The following is a 16,116-nucleotide window of genomic DNA, read 5'->3' as shown; positions in this document are numbered from 1 at the left end:
TATAATTGTGTAATGGAAGATCAGAGATACGTTACGAAGTTGACTTCAGCAAGGTTAATTTTTCATTTTGAAAGAAGTTTCTAAAAGAATACGAGAACCATCGAATATTTTTCTTTGGCACCCCCCCTCCCCCCTTTACACTGTTACTGTAAGCGTTAAGTGCAGTTAAGGTGCACTGAAGAAAGAGGCGAGAAAAGGAGCGAGATTCGCTTCGTGAGACGGCGAGTCGGGGCCGAAAATAAACTTCCGTTGCGAAGATACTCGCGGTTATAATGATTGTAAGAGCGCCGCTCTTACAAGAGCCTGTCTGACCTCGCGAGTCGCGCGTTCTCTCAGTCGGTGTCTTGATGCGCTTGTAATCAGATGCTGTGCTGTGTCCCGAAGAGACTCGCGGACGGAGGCCCGTTCTACGACGAGGCCCTGTTCCACGACGGGATCTTGTTTCATAACGAGACCGATAATAGTCCACTATCGTCCATTCGTGAGATTCAAATCGAGCTGTTTCCCGAAGGTGAGCCCGCGTTTTTTTAACATTCCTTCTCAAGTATCATTATATCTTGAATTACATTGAATGATCGAATGTTGTTCGCGCGAGCGCGTTCGAATCTTTTAGACGATTGGACGATGAATTGTTGGGAACGTACATACTCTATGTTTATCTGGCCTCTACATTAATTTCGTAAAGTGTGTTTTGCGATAAGACCGAAGAATGAAAGATTAATCGTGTATAATTTAAAAACCGCTAATTAATGGATATTAAATATTTATAAATTAATGCGATCGATTTCTGTGAAAATTAACATGGATTCGATATTTTCGGAATTATGTTGAGCGACTCTGCCGCTGTTGATATTATGCATTACATATTTAGAATATAAGTAAATACTTGTTTACATTTGTATAGATACCAATTGACGCTCAAACTTACTTTTCAAATCAAAAGCCAAATAGCTTCAATTAGTACACATCATCGCATTATTATCGGCACGTAATTATAACTTCGAAAAATTTGTTAATTTGTTTGAAAAATATTAAAATTTGCTACAATAATTGTATAACAACTTTGAATGTTTTAACACTCTATCTTTCTTCTCTTTTAAATAAATTGCACGATAATTTATGAAGTGCTTTAAATCAACAGAACAACTTCAGTAGCTACGCACGACTATCATTAATCATTATTGCCTCGTTCCTCGAAGAGCTACTTTGGATTTCCTTTTTATTTCACATTTAGTGTCGGTGAAAATATTTATTTTCCTGCTACTCGCACACATCTAAAAGCGGCTGTAAGAATCGTAATAACACACCTCCGTCATGCATACTGATCAATTTGCACCGACTTAGCAATTGCATTAAGAGTCCCGTCGATCTTAGACGGGAGAAAAACGGCAATAGCTCTGACGTGAAAAAATAAAAAAAAACCTTCACCGGTTTGTTTCCAACGCGCGCGACTCTGGAAGGAAAACGCAAACAGAATAGAAGCAAATTGCATTTGTGGGCGTCGCTAAGCGGTTTCGACGCAATGAGATCATTTTAACAGCGTCTGTTTGTTGTTACGCATACGAATTGCCTAAGGCAATTCTTGCCGCCGGAGATTAGAAATGAGAAAAGCGCAAAAAACGAAAATTTAACAAAATAAGAAAAAGCTTTAAATGAAAATTAAGAGTCATAAATTTTAATGGAACGGGTGACATAATAGACTGCGAGGTAAAAGGATTTTATATACATGAATAATATATAATGCAATCGTAATACACGCATTGTACAATGACGTGAAACCTGCGCAACGAACGAAGGCAAATACCCGCATTCTCTCGACGCATTTAAAAAGACGCGACTATCTTTCTCTTCGCATCGACATTGAAGAAACCTTCGGTATGAGATTAAATAATCTATTCACGCGAATCTACAAAAAAAAAAAATAATAATGAATGAGAAAAGAATAAAAGATCATTAACACTGACGAAATTATAAGCCTGTTTCTTTTTAACTGAACTTGCATTAAAAATTAGTTTCTCTTTTATTTTCTTTTTCCCCAACCTGGAGAGAGAAAAAAGGAAAGATGAATGCAAAGAAGTTGAAAGAAAACACACTTGTGTTTCTTTGCTTAAGAAAAAAAGAGGAAGAAGGGGAGAAGAGAAGAGAAGAGAAGAGAAGAAAAGGATCCGAGGACGGAAGGAACGGATACACTCTTGCGTGTGTTCGTGACGGATAGGGGACACGCGTGACTCTCGCAGCGAGGCAACTCGAATCTCGGTGACGCCTAAAAAAGGAAGCTTGCTCACTCGAGAGGCGAGAGAGCCGAGTCTCGCGGGGGCGACCTCCTCGGCCTCTTCGATGTCCTCGACGTCCTCGTCGGTGCGGCGCGGCCACGCCGCGCGAGTCGGCGCCGCAGGTGCGTCCGCGCGACACGCGCACTTGAGAATTGATCGCTTAATAGAATTGAGAAAACGAAGAGTCTCTCTCTCTCTCTCTCTCTCTCTCTCTCTCTCTCTCTCTCTCTCTCTCTCTCGAGGAAGCGAGGTTCGATCGGATAAAAGCCACGAAACTAACGAGTGCGCGATTAAAATCATCACTCCTGGTATTGTAGAAGTATATATTGTATATATTGTATATATTGTAGCCCTCGCGTCGAGATTCTTATTTACTGCTTATCCCGAATTTGCGAAAGTGCTATTTAGGGTATTAGAAATAGATTCAGAAATAGGGGAACATTTCCGAATATACCTCCTTTTTATAGAAAACAATGAAATAGGATTTTTAATCAAACATCACGGAGATATGGAAAAGTGACTAAAGCTTTATGCGTACATAGATGCGTACATAGATGCGTACATAGACATGCGTGTGTGGAAAATTTCTTTACTTTTGCACTCTTGCGATGTGCTGGAAAAATGATTCGTTGCTTTCATTGGAACAGTGATGCAATATCAGATATTGCAAGAATCGATCTACTTGTCTCATTGAAATTTCCATAGGATAGGAAATGTACGATTCATGTCATCTTTAAAAATGAATGGCTTATTGAATAGAAGCGTTATCTCGCAATGCATAGCTCATATTAATTGGGGCACTCTCGAAGTGTGTGATCTTGCAAGAAGAGTAGACTGTAGCTAGTCGTTGCGCAATATGGCGATCGAAGAAAGTGCAATTTGCAATTTAGATTTCCGACATTTCCAATTGCAGCACGTTTCATCGCGAGCGACGTAGTGTTTCCGAGGTTTTGTATTTTTTCGCGGGAAAGAAAGTGAGATTATCAAGGGGAAAATAGAGCGTGTATAACAAATGAATAGCTCATTTGCAAAAGTAGTTATGTTTACTTCAAATACGTTTTTGGCAATAGCAAAAAAATTTGTATAATTTTTCTTCTTCGAACTATTGAGACTTCTTTTGAAAAATAAAAAATTTATTGTTTTTATTAATATAGCATGAGAAATATTTTATTTATTAAAATAGAATTTCTATTTAAAATACAACGCATTTGATTATTTTTTGCGGCTGCAGAGAAAGGATTTACTTTACGGACCCAAAATATTGATACACAAAATTTTCAAGTATTTTATTAAATTAAATAGAATTTTTAATGATGATGATAAATTAAAGCATTGATATTGTCCTGTTAATAATTAAAAGATTTACATATATTACGAATCACCACATTTAATTATCTATTTAAAAAGTACGGTACTTTTTACGCTTTTGTTTATTTAATTCAAATGAAAATAAAATATTAATACAGAAGCAACATTTTGTCAACAAAAAAATTAGTAAATCTAGGTTAGTCAGATTAAAAAGTAGAGATTTAATTTTCTCATAACTCGATTTACTTTTCTTTCTTGATTTTATAGAATTTAATCTCTGATCATTTTTACACAATTAATTTTAGTTCTAAAATTCGAGACAAAAATGCTAAGAAGTTTAAAGATTCGACTATCTCATTTTTTTATTTACTGAATACAGAGGCTTTTACATTTCTGCTCAAACATTATATACAAATAGAACATATGTTGAAAAAGGATTTTTTTTTAATGTACTTTCAAAGATCTGTTTATTTCGAGAAATGAAAATTAAAAATCAATTAAATACATTTAGAAAAATAAAACTGTATATAATGAATACATACATACATAATGAATAACGTATTATACGTATATAGAACAATGTGTAGAATATATTTTTAGGGATGTATTTATTTAGAAAAATGAAATTTAAAATCTAATGTTCAAATTATATTTAATCGACCGGAGACAGACTGCGATGACGAGCACGTGTTTTGTACTCACACTGCAAGATTTTGCCTTTAACGTATATGCGCGCATATATGTTCTAAGTTTCGTTACGTCACGTATACTGTCGTCATATTTGGCGATCTCTCGATGTGTCGGTGAAAATATCGATTATCCGCGGATTCGTGGCCTTTGTCAGAGCGAATAGCGATTAGTACGGGGTGAGTCAGATCAAATCTCCGTATTAGCGTGCCGGGGATAAATGTCACAGTATCACATATACGAGACATTAAAAAAAAAAACAGAATGAAAGTGTAATATTTATTAATTTTTCATAAAGCAAACATCACGTTTACGTCGTATCAAAGACACAACGCGGGTTTGATCTCGGTTAATCGTTTGACGACGAATAGACGCAGCCGGCGCGGCGACCAGGATCGGAGTTCGTGATCTTGCTCATAATAAGAGAAAGAAAAAGAAAACATCTATACGTATATAGAACATCTACTATTATTACATGGAATTTAAATTGCGAAAGCCTACTAATTGTTGGACCGTGTAAATGGACGCAGATGCGCCGATCTTGTTTCCGTGCGCGATTTGCGCGCGGACCTTCACGTCGCAGTCTTTGGAGAAGCACGCGAGGATATGTGAGCGCTCCGCCATCAAAAAGCGCAAGCCCTTCGACTCGGCTAAGCAGAGAATCCGAGGTACCGAATTGGCTGAATTCCAGCCTAAGCAGGAGATCCGGCGACATCAGCAGGACGAGAGGTCCAGATCCACCTGGAAGAAGACCCACGACGACTTCCTGCGGACGATTCGTGAGGCACGCGGCGATGTTGTGAGTTTGCCTTTTGCGATCTTCTTGTGTGTGTTAAGGATGTATCAGGTGTATGGTCTCCGCAAAAAGTGGCTAGATTTGAAAATTTATATTTTTCATATAAAAGTTAATATTATATACATATGAAACAGTTTTTGTATTACTTTCAAATAACAATTATATAGAAAAATCTATAATTTTTTTATTTTGTTATTAGAAAATACATGTGTACATCCTTAATTGCTTTGGAAAGAGTTCCTTCCTTTCTTGTAACTAAATTTTAAACAATATATAAATAATTTTTTAAACGGATTACACCAAAGTGGAAAGTGAAATAGAAAGAAATTGTTCTCACATTAAAAATAAGAAATTTCGTTTTCACTTTGTGCAATTTATATTGAAGAAAATATAGCTTTTATTTCTATATCTTTTATTCGTAATTAAATTCTTACATCTACAAAATTTATTCTTTTAGATGGATTCGCACAAACAATGCAATTCGCTGATCTCGTCGGGTGCACCAACACGCGCCAACGAAAAGGGCACATGCCCCACGTGTAACCGACAGTTCGGTATTAAAGCCTATGATCGTCATGTGGCTTGGTGCAAAGACAGAGTTATCCGAATGCCGGTGAGTCCGGCGACCAATCTGGCAAAGGAACGATTAGAGGCACGTATGAGGTACAGGGCACCGCCTTTGAAAAACCGTCGAGCTATCAATCGTGAAAAGTACAGCCCGGGCTCGGCAGCAAACCAGGCTGCCAAGGCTTCATTGTCATCACCGGCGCTCGTCAAACCAAAGGAGACTATCTCGAGTGTCAGTTGCAATCGAGAGAGTCCCGTCAAGCAGAAACCTGCTATTATGTAAGTCAAACTCTCCAGCTTTTCTCGCTAACGGATTGAGTTTCCTTATGTTCTTTGTAGAAAAAAGTAAATTGTAATAATTGTTTGGTAATATAGTGCAATAAATAAAAAGTAATGAATGTTTCAGTGAGTTGCTCAGAAATTTGAAGAAATGAGAATATTATTTATTTTTTTATTCACTTGTAATTTATTATCTTAAAAAAGTGTTTTCAGAAAAAAGAAAAAAGAAGAAAAAAAAGTTCGTGAGTTTATTGCTTGGATTTAATCTTTTTTCTTTTTAATATCTTTAAATATTACATCCATACTTCTTTTTTCCTAATATTTCTAGTATCCATTTTTTATGCAATACATTATAGATTACAATATATTGCATATAATGTGTTTTTGATTTATTTTAGACCTGGTAACCAGTTATTTAATGATATATAATATATTTTTACAGGAGGCGTCCTGGACAACTCAAGGATTCCCCTCCCTCATCCGGACCTATAAAGTCACGCCTTGCCGATCGTATGAATAGGTGAGATTTTTTGTGATTAATTTCTTTTTGATTAATTTGAAATTCTGTGGATTGTGTGTGTATGATAGAATGTAGGATAGATTTTAATATTCCGCCCATGAGGAGAAGGAAAGAGGATAAGGCTGTTTAAAAGCATTCTATAATTAATTTTGATTAACATCAATAGAAACAATTTAACATATAAAAATATTTGAATTTGATTTTACAACAAAAACTTCACTTAAAGTAATTGATTAAAACCATAAGTATACATTTTCAAATATTTTCTCAGCAATTATCTGTTTTATAAAATATTATTTTTCATTTAAACCCTGACAACCTTCTCCTGATGATTATTAGTCACATGCCCTTGATCCTGCTTCCATCTCCTCAGGCCACCGGAAGATCGTGACTCTCTACTGACATCAACGTCATGCCGACCTCTCCAGCTTGCGATATCTTCCCATCATTCACTCCACTTACCTATACCTCCTACGAGATCTAAGATTAACGATTTGGTTTCCTCTAATGAAATCACATCGCCAAATACTTCATCCAGAAAACGGTTTAACCAAAACGAAACAATCTCCCAACGTATTCCAAATGATGATACGAGAAATCGAGAAACCTGTTCTGCCAGAATGCAAAATATTGTTTCCACTAGAAGTCAAGGTCATCCGAAAATCAACAATGTTGCCGTGAACGATAAGACTCTAGGAATTACTGTACAACCTTGTAAGATACGTATGAACATGCAAAAAGACGATCAGTTAGTGACGTGGAAGCAGATTAGTCGTAAGAAAAATAATTTTCAGTCTGGCGATCCAATTATTAATCATAATTTCTTGCTCGATCTCGATCAGTTACGTAGTCAAGAGGAAAAAAATGAAAATAGAGATAAGACAGAAGGAGATTTATCAATTAGAGAAAATAATTTTATTCAAATCCATAAAGACTGCAAGGTTGATAAAGTGAAGAACGATGACATTACATGGCTCAGCGGTATCCAGAATCTGAATCAGACATATTTGATAAAAGACTCGGAGGATATTGAACCGTCGGAGATTTTTCATAGCAAGTGGAAGCCGATTAAGCACAGTCCTCGCGTGGAATTTTATTTAAAAGATAAAGAAGATGAAATCTGCGAATTTGATAAAAAAGAATCGGAAAAAGAAACCCTAGCGAACAACTTGAAACACAGGAAAGACGAAGTCTGCAAATTTGATCAAAAGAAATCGAAAAGGGAAACTATTGCGAATGACTTAGAAGATAAGGAAGACGAAATCTGCGAATTCGATCAAAAGAAATCGGAAAGAGAAATTGTAGCGGACATTTTGAAAGATAGGGAAGAGGAAATCTGCGAATTCGATCAAAAGAAATCGGAAAGAGAAATTGTAGCGGACATTTTGAAAGATAGGGAAGATGAAATCTGCGAATTTGATAAAAAAGAATCGGAAAGGAAAACCGTAGCGAACAACTTAAAACACAAGGAAAACGAAGCCTGCAGATTTGATCAAAAGAAATTGAAAAGGGAAACTATTGCAAATGATTTGAAAGATAGGGAAGACGAAATCTGCGATCAAAGGAAATTGGAAAGGGAAATCGTAGCGGATAATTTGGATAGGCAAGATGAAATTTGCAAATTTGATCAAAAGAAATCGAGAAGAAAAATTGTAGCAAACGACGAAAAAATTAGGATTGAACAAGTGAAAGAGTTAAAAATGTGCATTAAAGATAAAGAAGATGATGAGATTGCAGTAGATTGTAAAGTAGAGGAATTGAAAACAAATAATAAAAGTATTAAAAATATTCGGAAAATCAGTAGTGAAAAAATTGAAGTGGTAGTACATACAATAGAGGAACTTAATATAAATAGTATAGAGGAAAATAAGCGAATAGGAAACTATGAAGAGACTGAAGTTAGAGAAAATAATGTTAAGAAGATAGAAATAAATACCAGTATAAAAGAAGGTATAAAAGAAACTGAAAAAATAAATGGCGCAGACATTGCAGAATTGAATAAACTAAATGTTTATAAACAAAATAAAAAGGATCGACAAATAACGATGAATGAAACAATTACTGAAAGTATAAAATATACCAACGAAATTGAACAAAATTTATCCGAATCTGATCAACTAATTAAATCTTCTTTATTTGATGTAGTACATTCAACTGCGTCAAATGTATTAAAGGAAAAGAATTTTATTGATCAGAGTCAAGATTGTTTGAACTCTAAGGATGAAGTACAACAATGTGAAAGTAATGCACGTTGCAATAATTCAGTTGAATTAAAAAAAAGTATAGCAACTTTTATATGTGATCAACTTAATGAGGTAACATCTTTAAATGATAGCAATAATCAAACTGATTGTAATTCGAGTTCCGAAAACGAAACGTTAGCGCGTCAAAGCCACAGTTGTGGCAATACATTGGATCTAACAGAAAATATCAAAGAAATATCACTTTCTACTTCTTCTCCGATTCTTACCCCAGAAAAAAATTGTACAAGAAATGTTGAAGAAATTAAAATAGATGAAGAAAGATATGATGAAAATGGTTTAACCAATATCTGTAATAAAAAACCTAAGAACAATTCAAAGAAATTAAAGCGTGAAGTATATGCTCTTCCACAAAATTCGGAAATTGCTGCTGATAATTACTTAAATGCATCTATAAATAATACATCTTTGTATGTCAAAAACAACAAACAATTTCAAAAAAAAGATTTCAGTTCTGATAGCATTGGAAATATCGAGAATATCACAAAAAATGGAAAACCAGATTTCAACACAGATTCAGACAACAGTTGTTCGAACGATAAATCAAGCCTTCATGGCCGTTTAATCATTAAAGCGGAAATTACGACAGGTGAAGGTTTGCGCAAGAAGAATGTAGACAGCGAATTCGATTACGGTAGCGATAACACTGTGCTTGTCGAGGAATACAATAGACGAGGCGCTGATGGTTTAGGGTCATCAGTCACGTTGATGGACTACGCGGAGGAACAGTCACGGCGTCGTGGTAGCGAAATTTTTTTGAACGCGGGCGTGAATTTTCCAAAACGTGCTTACGGCGCTAAAAGAGCTTCGCGAGAGCAACCAGTCAATTCCATCGAAATGAAGCACAGAATCAGGGAAAAAATGAATCTTCTTCGTGGTAGCACTGATTCCCTGATATCCTCAGTCGAATTCGTGGAGCTCGCAAGCATCAGACGACCCAAAGCGAATTGCATTTACGAACAAGAGACCATTGAGGTAATCAGACCGAACAGGCGGCACAAAGTATTTAAGGATTTACCTGATATAAAGGATGACGCGGCGGAGACGAAGGAAGATTCTGAGGGATCGTACTGGGAGAAAACTTCTAAGATCTCGCGGAGCAGATTAACTAGTCTCCATCCTACGTATCATACGGAATACAAGCTTACTAAAAGAAATCCTAGAGTCCGTATTCTCCCTCCTGTTCTGAATCCATTTTTAATCAACGGAAGGTAGAGATAATAAAAACAGTGGAAACTTATAGTATTATAAGTAGAATTGTTGATTTTAATATTATTCTTTATTATATGTCAATACTATTTATTGTAGAACATTAGAGTAGAACATTATTTAATTAATATAGATTTATATTTAGAAAAGCATATAACTTTCATATAAATTAATTATTTAACTAGCTTAAAATAATGCAATGTTGATTTTACAAAATTGGTTATAAGTCATGTTATATTAATATTTAAGTAGTAATAAGTTTGCGCAAATTGCAATTTAATTGGTAAAAGAATCTATACCGCATTGCCAATCGCACTATAAATAGTAGAATTGTTTCTTTAGATTTCTATTTCTCATATTATTGCATCTTTGTGTATTCTAGTAAGACAGCTGTTAGGTAGTTAATATGTTAACAATATTATAGGAAAATTGAGTTGGAGACACGTCCCGCTTGGTGCAATTATGTACGCAGAAGGCCAGACTTTAATCTCGTGCTTAAGGCTAGAACGTAAGTTCCAGGACGTGGGACCAGTGTGAAGAAGGAGCAGAGCACAATAGATGAGGAGTAGACTTTCAAAATGCGTTTTGTCCAAAATTTCATTTTTTTTAGTTAGAAATAGTATAGTGTTCAATTGAATGACTTATATTATAAGCTACTCTGAGATGTTCATAAAGCATTTTTTTCATCGTTAATTTACATACTGAAAAAACATAGGCATTTCAAATGCACACATTATATTTTTTAACTGGGAACAAATCAAATTTTACATTTGTTTAATATTTCACATCTTACTGATTGACACATTGTTATTTTCTGTAAAGTACTTAGTTTTCTTGTGTCTTAGTTTCTCGTTTTTTGAAAATTACCAATTTTGGATAAAACACATTTTGAAAGTCTGCTCCTCAGATATTTTATTTTATCTTATTGATGTTCATTGCTAATTATTATCCATATTTTAATCTAATTCAGGGCACTGTAAAAGATAGAATTGATTTTAAAAACCATGCAATATTGGCTTTTTGCGGAATTTAGATAATTAATTTTTCTTTATTAAAAAAATATATTTATACAAGTATATCTCGAATTATTATTTTTCATAACTTTTCAAATTTCAACATTTAACATCTTAATAATTAAAATTCTGAATTAAAATTCTGTTTTATAATGAAATCGAAATTTTACATTAAAATAAGAATGTTCTATTTATTTTGCCTTTTATTTCCCGCGATACGCTGTCGATTTATCACATTAACTCAAGAGAAATTGATTCTAAATTTCTCAAAGAATTATTTATGTCTAGCAAGTATAGATTGTATAGATTGCACTATGCGCGTTCGAGCTTGCATGCACGTTTGTAAATGTTTGTCTGAAGAATCGATCGATTGGCATACGTATAGCTGATCTGCAATAGAATACTCATAGGCTAAACATACTCTGTCATCACCTATACATATTGCGCGCACTATGTTTGTTCACTATGTTCATATTCACCGTTTTATGCAAGAAAGTTTCTAGCAATGAACTAGAATCAAAGGTTGTACTAAACATATTCTAATTTCAGCGGCACTTGCAAGGACTACGATCCCTTTCTGCTGGCCGAGCAGCAGATGAATGACCTACTGTCGGACACGAGTGATCAGTCTATGACGGGGAATCCCAAAGTCCAACAAACTCGTGATACCCTTTATCCTCTCTCGCACTCCTCCGCCTTTGTAAAATATCCTCCTACCGATAAGAGGTCGTCCCTTATAGCGCCACCTACTGAATTCGATGACCTTTTATCCAATTTTTCAAGTGACTCCACCGAAACCAATTCTATTTCGCGCGAGGTCTTCCTGAAGCCCAATGTCACGGGCAAAGATGCGACAGATTCCGCGACCTCAAAACCTGTTAGGGAATTGGGCAGACGAGTTATTATCGATAAATCGAAGGCACTGGGCGTCGACGAGCGTCGCGGCGTCGTCAGCGCGGATAGACCGCGTAAAATCTTTGATAAAGACACGCTGAGGAATACAGGATCATTAATCAACCGGTCCAACTCAATCCGAGCCTCGTCCGCGCCCAGAATCAACTCGGGCTCCAACAGAAAGACCTTAGGCGATATAAGAAAGAATTCCAGGAACGTTGAGAGTCAGAGATCATCTGATCAGAGTCTCAATCAAAGAAACAATAATTACTCGTCCCTGTCCGGCAGTAACCTCAGTCTCAATTCGATCGTCTCTTCCTCGGAGCTAGATGTCAAGCGATCGAACTCGATGTTTGACGAGCTGATGACATCCTTCGAGGAGGATGCGTTTCCCGGATTAAGATCCTTCCTCAATAATGAATCCTTCGACCTGTCCAGCCCCGGCGGCGACAGACAACGAAATGGCAGCCTGATCAGCGACGAGGAACTATCCTCTCCCGACAGCTACAAGCCGCAAGATCACAGCAAGCTTAGCAATGACTCCGCCTATAGCAGGTTGGTAAAAACTACTTTAAAGTGATTGTTTATATACTTCATCGTTCGCTTCATTGATTAATCAATTAGCAATTAAATAAAAGATAAATCTTAGAATTACAGTAATACGATTATTGTAAAAAAAGTTTAGTACTCTTTTTTACGAAAACTAAATTTATTATTTCTAAATTTATTAAGTAAATGTTTTTTGCTTTTTAATAATTGTAAGTTTTAATCATCATTCATTTGCATTCGCGTTCTTGCTTCAAGCTCAATTTGATTTGTACTCTCCAGTTTAAATCGCAAATATTCGCATCATGGACGCAGCGCCAACGACGTGATCGACCGTCTCGACGAGGACGTGCCCAGGAACGGGACATCACCGACTCAAACGTTGATCAAGTGCAAGATGTCCAAGTTCTGTCACGAGTGTGGTCAGCGATTTCCAGAAACCGCCAAATTTTGCTGCGAGTGTGGCGTTAAAAGGCTTGCGTTGTGAAACATAATATTGTTTTGCGAGGGTCGTTGCTATCACATTGTATTTTGATATTCTAAAAAACGAACTAAAGAAAAAATATGACCAGAAAAATATTCTCTGGATGAAAATGTACATTCTAATTCTCTGGATGAAAGTGTACATTCTAATTTTTTTTATTTCAAAAAAGATTTTCTCGAGATCGAGAATATATTTTCCGAAGAGAAGGTATACTATAATTTGGAATTTCAAAAATATTTTGCAAGATCGAGTCCATTTTAAAAATATTCTCTGATATAGCGATGGATTATACTGCCTTATCGCAATAATATATAGAGCACTACACAATTTAAACGGCTTTTATAAATTTTAGAATTTCGAGAGTAACTTTTACGAAACAGCATTTTTATATCTCACCGAAGAAGAATTTTTTTTAATTTACTTTAGCTCGCTTTGTAAACAATGCGTTGATTTGTTCGCTATGTTGAGTAGTCTAGTGATATGTTTCATAAACGTTTTTGTCACAAACACATGATATATATACATACATATACCAAGAGTCGCCGAGCGATCGCCAAGTCTATATCTTTTCTACAAATTCTCGAGTGCGACTTTTTGATACAAGCTTTTTATACAAGTGGAAAGAATTGTGCAAGTATATTTCCTGTTAAAAATAGGAGAATCGATATTAATATATCTCGTAAAAGTGTGAATATGATTTTTTAAATTATTATATATTTAGTTTAATCCATTTTAGCTCTAGTAAGAAGCGAATCACGAATTAAAAAATACAGATTGTTATTTGGAATTAAAATATATTAAAGTAAATTTATTTTTGTTTTATATTCGATATTTATTTACATACTTCTCTATGTGACTTAGATATTAAGATACCTCTCTTATAATTTTTAATTTTAAATATTTAATTCTGCGAAAACGTATTCTGGTGAAAATAAATGCGTATAAATATAAGTCAAATGTAAGGGAAGAATAATCAAAAGAAAATTAAGATAACGAAATATGAAAGAAGCGTTTTTCATCTCAATTTTCTTCTTAAAAGTTTCGTCTACGCTTTTATCACTTTCTTACATTCAACTTACGCTTCAATTTTTATATATTTTCGCCAAAAAATTTCTACCAACTCACTTAATTCGCTTAATCTTCACAAGATTCTTATATCTAATATCATGTAACAAGGTTGAACATAAAATAAGATTAGAAAATCGCTAGTGATTAGATGAGTCGTGCCGATGTAAGCATTAATGCTCGCTCAATAAATATGTGTCGCTAATGAATAATGAAATGCAAAGTGTCGATATGACAATACGCGTAGGAGGTAAATCAATCTTAACAAAGGCAGACTTAATCGTGTCTTGCGAGGGAGGAGATTAATTATATGTAAATTAAATATGTGCTATATTATAGAAACGCACACATAAATTTTACGAAGTGATGGTCTTTCGTATTTATTCTTTAATGCGATAAGAAAAGATTATTTATTACAAATATGTTCAAAATACGAATTAATATACAGAATGTCCCAGAAAATATAAAGAATTTGTTTTGAATCTATAGGTAAAAGAAAATATACCAGAACTTGATATATGTATCTTAAGAAAACAAAATAAAAATGGAAATCCTTAAATTTTCACTGGCAAGGACATGGATTTTAAATTCAAGAATAAATTGTCGATCTACTATTTTTTATAAATTTTGTCATATATTCTATTTTTTAAATATTGGAAAGAAATAAAGAGCTATTTTTTCAATGTTCTGAATAAAATGTGAAAAAATAGAATAATAAGATTTACACAAACCGTGCTAATTGAAGATTACTATAATGATTCTAACAAGAATGATTCGTCAAGTACGTTAGCTCTCTGGTGTTCGTAACGTATACCAAAGAGTAACAATGCGATAAGCGTTTGACAAAACCGATTCGACGTCTAACTTAGAATACATTTTGAACTAATTGTATGTAACAGACATAAATCATGTATGTTCTAAACTGTATTTTTACAAGTGCAATAAATTGCGATGCTTATACAAATTCCACAGATCCAGTTTTACGAATTTTTTTTAAAGGAAACTTTAAACTACAATCCTTAGGTGCAAGCCTTTTTATCTTTCCCTAAAGTTTACGCAGAAAATTACTTACAAAAATAATCACATACGTATGATGAATTTGTGTGGTGAAAATATTTAAATTTTTCTCATTTGTTTTATTATCTGACAAATGAAGCTGAAAGAACTTTATCAGTCATGACAGCTATGGACAGTTGTTAAAGAGCATTTGAACCTAACAAATATTTACCAAGATGCTACATCTCTCTCTCTCTTCTCTCTCTGGATCGGTCAGTCGACTAATACAAACGAGCGGATTAGTAAGATTTTATATTGATACTAATTGTGTATGTTATTGGTTAATTTGAAGTAAATAGTAATTTTTTTCTTAGAAATTCATGAAACAATTTCGCGCAACAATTATAAATTCGCGAAGCTTTCATGTAAATGTTAGTCCAGGGGAAAAAGCAAAATGCGGCGTGGAAGATGGTAGTGTAAGTACATTTTATTAAAATTATTTAATAAAAATCTTTATAGATAATCAAATATTTTACAAAAATTAAAACAAAAAACAAACTTTTATTCTCTTTTTCTTCATATTTATATTTATATCCTGACATCATTACATAAATTATTTTTATAAATTAATTTATAAGTCACATTATCTATTCCATTTATATTTTCCTTGAAATACGCAAATTTTTTAAAAAAAAAATAAATGTATTAATCCTGTATCTTTTTTTTTTTTATTATAAATGATTTTCTTAATATATAATATTTGATCTTTTAGCGCATTTGGATAATAGGCTATTCTAAATTCTTTAATTAGCATATTTACTTTAGTTGCTTAATATTATCCACGCTCCTAATTTACAGAATTATCCTCTGATAGACCACTGCTATGATGTAGTAATAGTAGGAGCAGGAGGCGCCGGATTGAGAGCGGCTTTTGGACTTGGTAAAAAAGGATATCGTGTAGCAGTAGTATCAAAACTCTTCCCGGTTAGGTCGCATACCGTGGCTGCTCAGGGTGGCATAAATGCTGCTATCTCTAATCACCAAAAAGATAATTGGCTGTATCATATGTATGATACTGTGAAGGGATCCGATTGGCTAGGGGATCAGGATGCTATACATTTACTCACGAGGGAAGCGCCTCGAGCGGTCTACGAACTCGAAAATTACGGTAAACTCAATGAATCACAAATATAATTATCTTGGGAAAAGCTATATGCA

General features: G+C 34.5%; 2 protein-coding genes across 3 annotated transcripts in view; both read left to right on the top strand.

The window, feature by feature from the left end:
* Positions 1 to 325: 325 nt before the first annotated feature.
* Positions 326 to 13,582, top strand: LOC108751306. The gene is made up of 8 exons (XM_018491409.1): positions 326 to 511; positions 4,799 to 5,067; positions 5,522 to 5,910; positions 6,353 to 6,430; positions 6,804 to 9,902; positions 10,325 to 10,408; positions 11,463 to 12,362; positions 12,636 to 13,582. Exons 1-8 carry the CDS (start codon positions 364 to 366, stop codon positions 12,838 to 12,840), a joined length of 5,172 nt encoding a protein of 1,723 aa, XP_018346911.1. The 5' UTR covers positions 326 to 363; the 3' UTR covers positions 12,841 to 13,582.
* A 1,488-nt stretch (positions 13,583 to 15,070) lies between these two features.
* Positions 15,071 to 16,116, top strand: part of LOC108751324 (succinate dehydrogenase [ubiquinone] flavoprotein subunit, mitochondrial-like) — a 10,217-nt gene continuing 9,171 nt past the window's right edge. Inside the window, exons 1-3 of one of the 2 annotated variants that reach the window (XM_018491425.1) lie at positions 15,071 to 15,200; positions 15,273 to 15,374; positions 15,757 to 16,066. In XM_018491425.1, coding sequence (XP_018346927.1) covers positions 15,135 to 15,200; positions 15,273 to 15,374; positions 15,757 to 16,066 — 478 coding nt within the window. In that variant the 5' untranslated portion in view covers positions 15,071 to 15,134. Of the gene's footprint in view, positions 15,201 to 15,257; positions 15,375 to 15,756; positions 16,067 to 16,116 lie in introns of both variants that reach the window. The other variant, XM_018491426.1, reaches the window with a different exon arrangement.

The sequence above is a fragment of the Trachymyrmex septentrionalis genome, unplaced genomic scaffold (genome assembly GCF_001594115.1).
Source record: "Trachymyrmex septentrionalis isolate Tsep2-gDNA-1 unplaced genomic scaffold, Tsep1.0 scaffold44, whole genome shotgun sequence".
Lineage (NCBI taxonomy): Eukaryota > Metazoa > Arthropoda > Insecta > Hymenoptera > Formicidae > Trachymyrmex > Trachymyrmex septentrionalis.
The sequence above is the reverse complement of the archived record's forward strand: the minus strand, read 5'-3'. Positions and strand labels throughout refer to the sequence as shown.

Excerpts from the sequence above, each read along its gene's own strand:
- LOC108751306 (XM_018491409.1), top strand. The coding sequence starts at position 364 with ATGCTGTGCTGTGTCCCGAAGAGACTCGCGGACGGAGGCCCGTTCTAC. Across the intron at positions 6,431-6,803 it reads CTTGCCGATCGTATGAATAG|GCCACCGGAAGATCGTGACT; the intron begins GTGAGATTTTTT and ends CCATCTCCTCAG. Across the intron at positions 12,363-12,635 it reads AATGACTCCGCCTATAGCAG|TTTAAATCGCAAATATTCGC; the intron begins GTTGGTAAAAAC and ends TGTACTCTCCAG.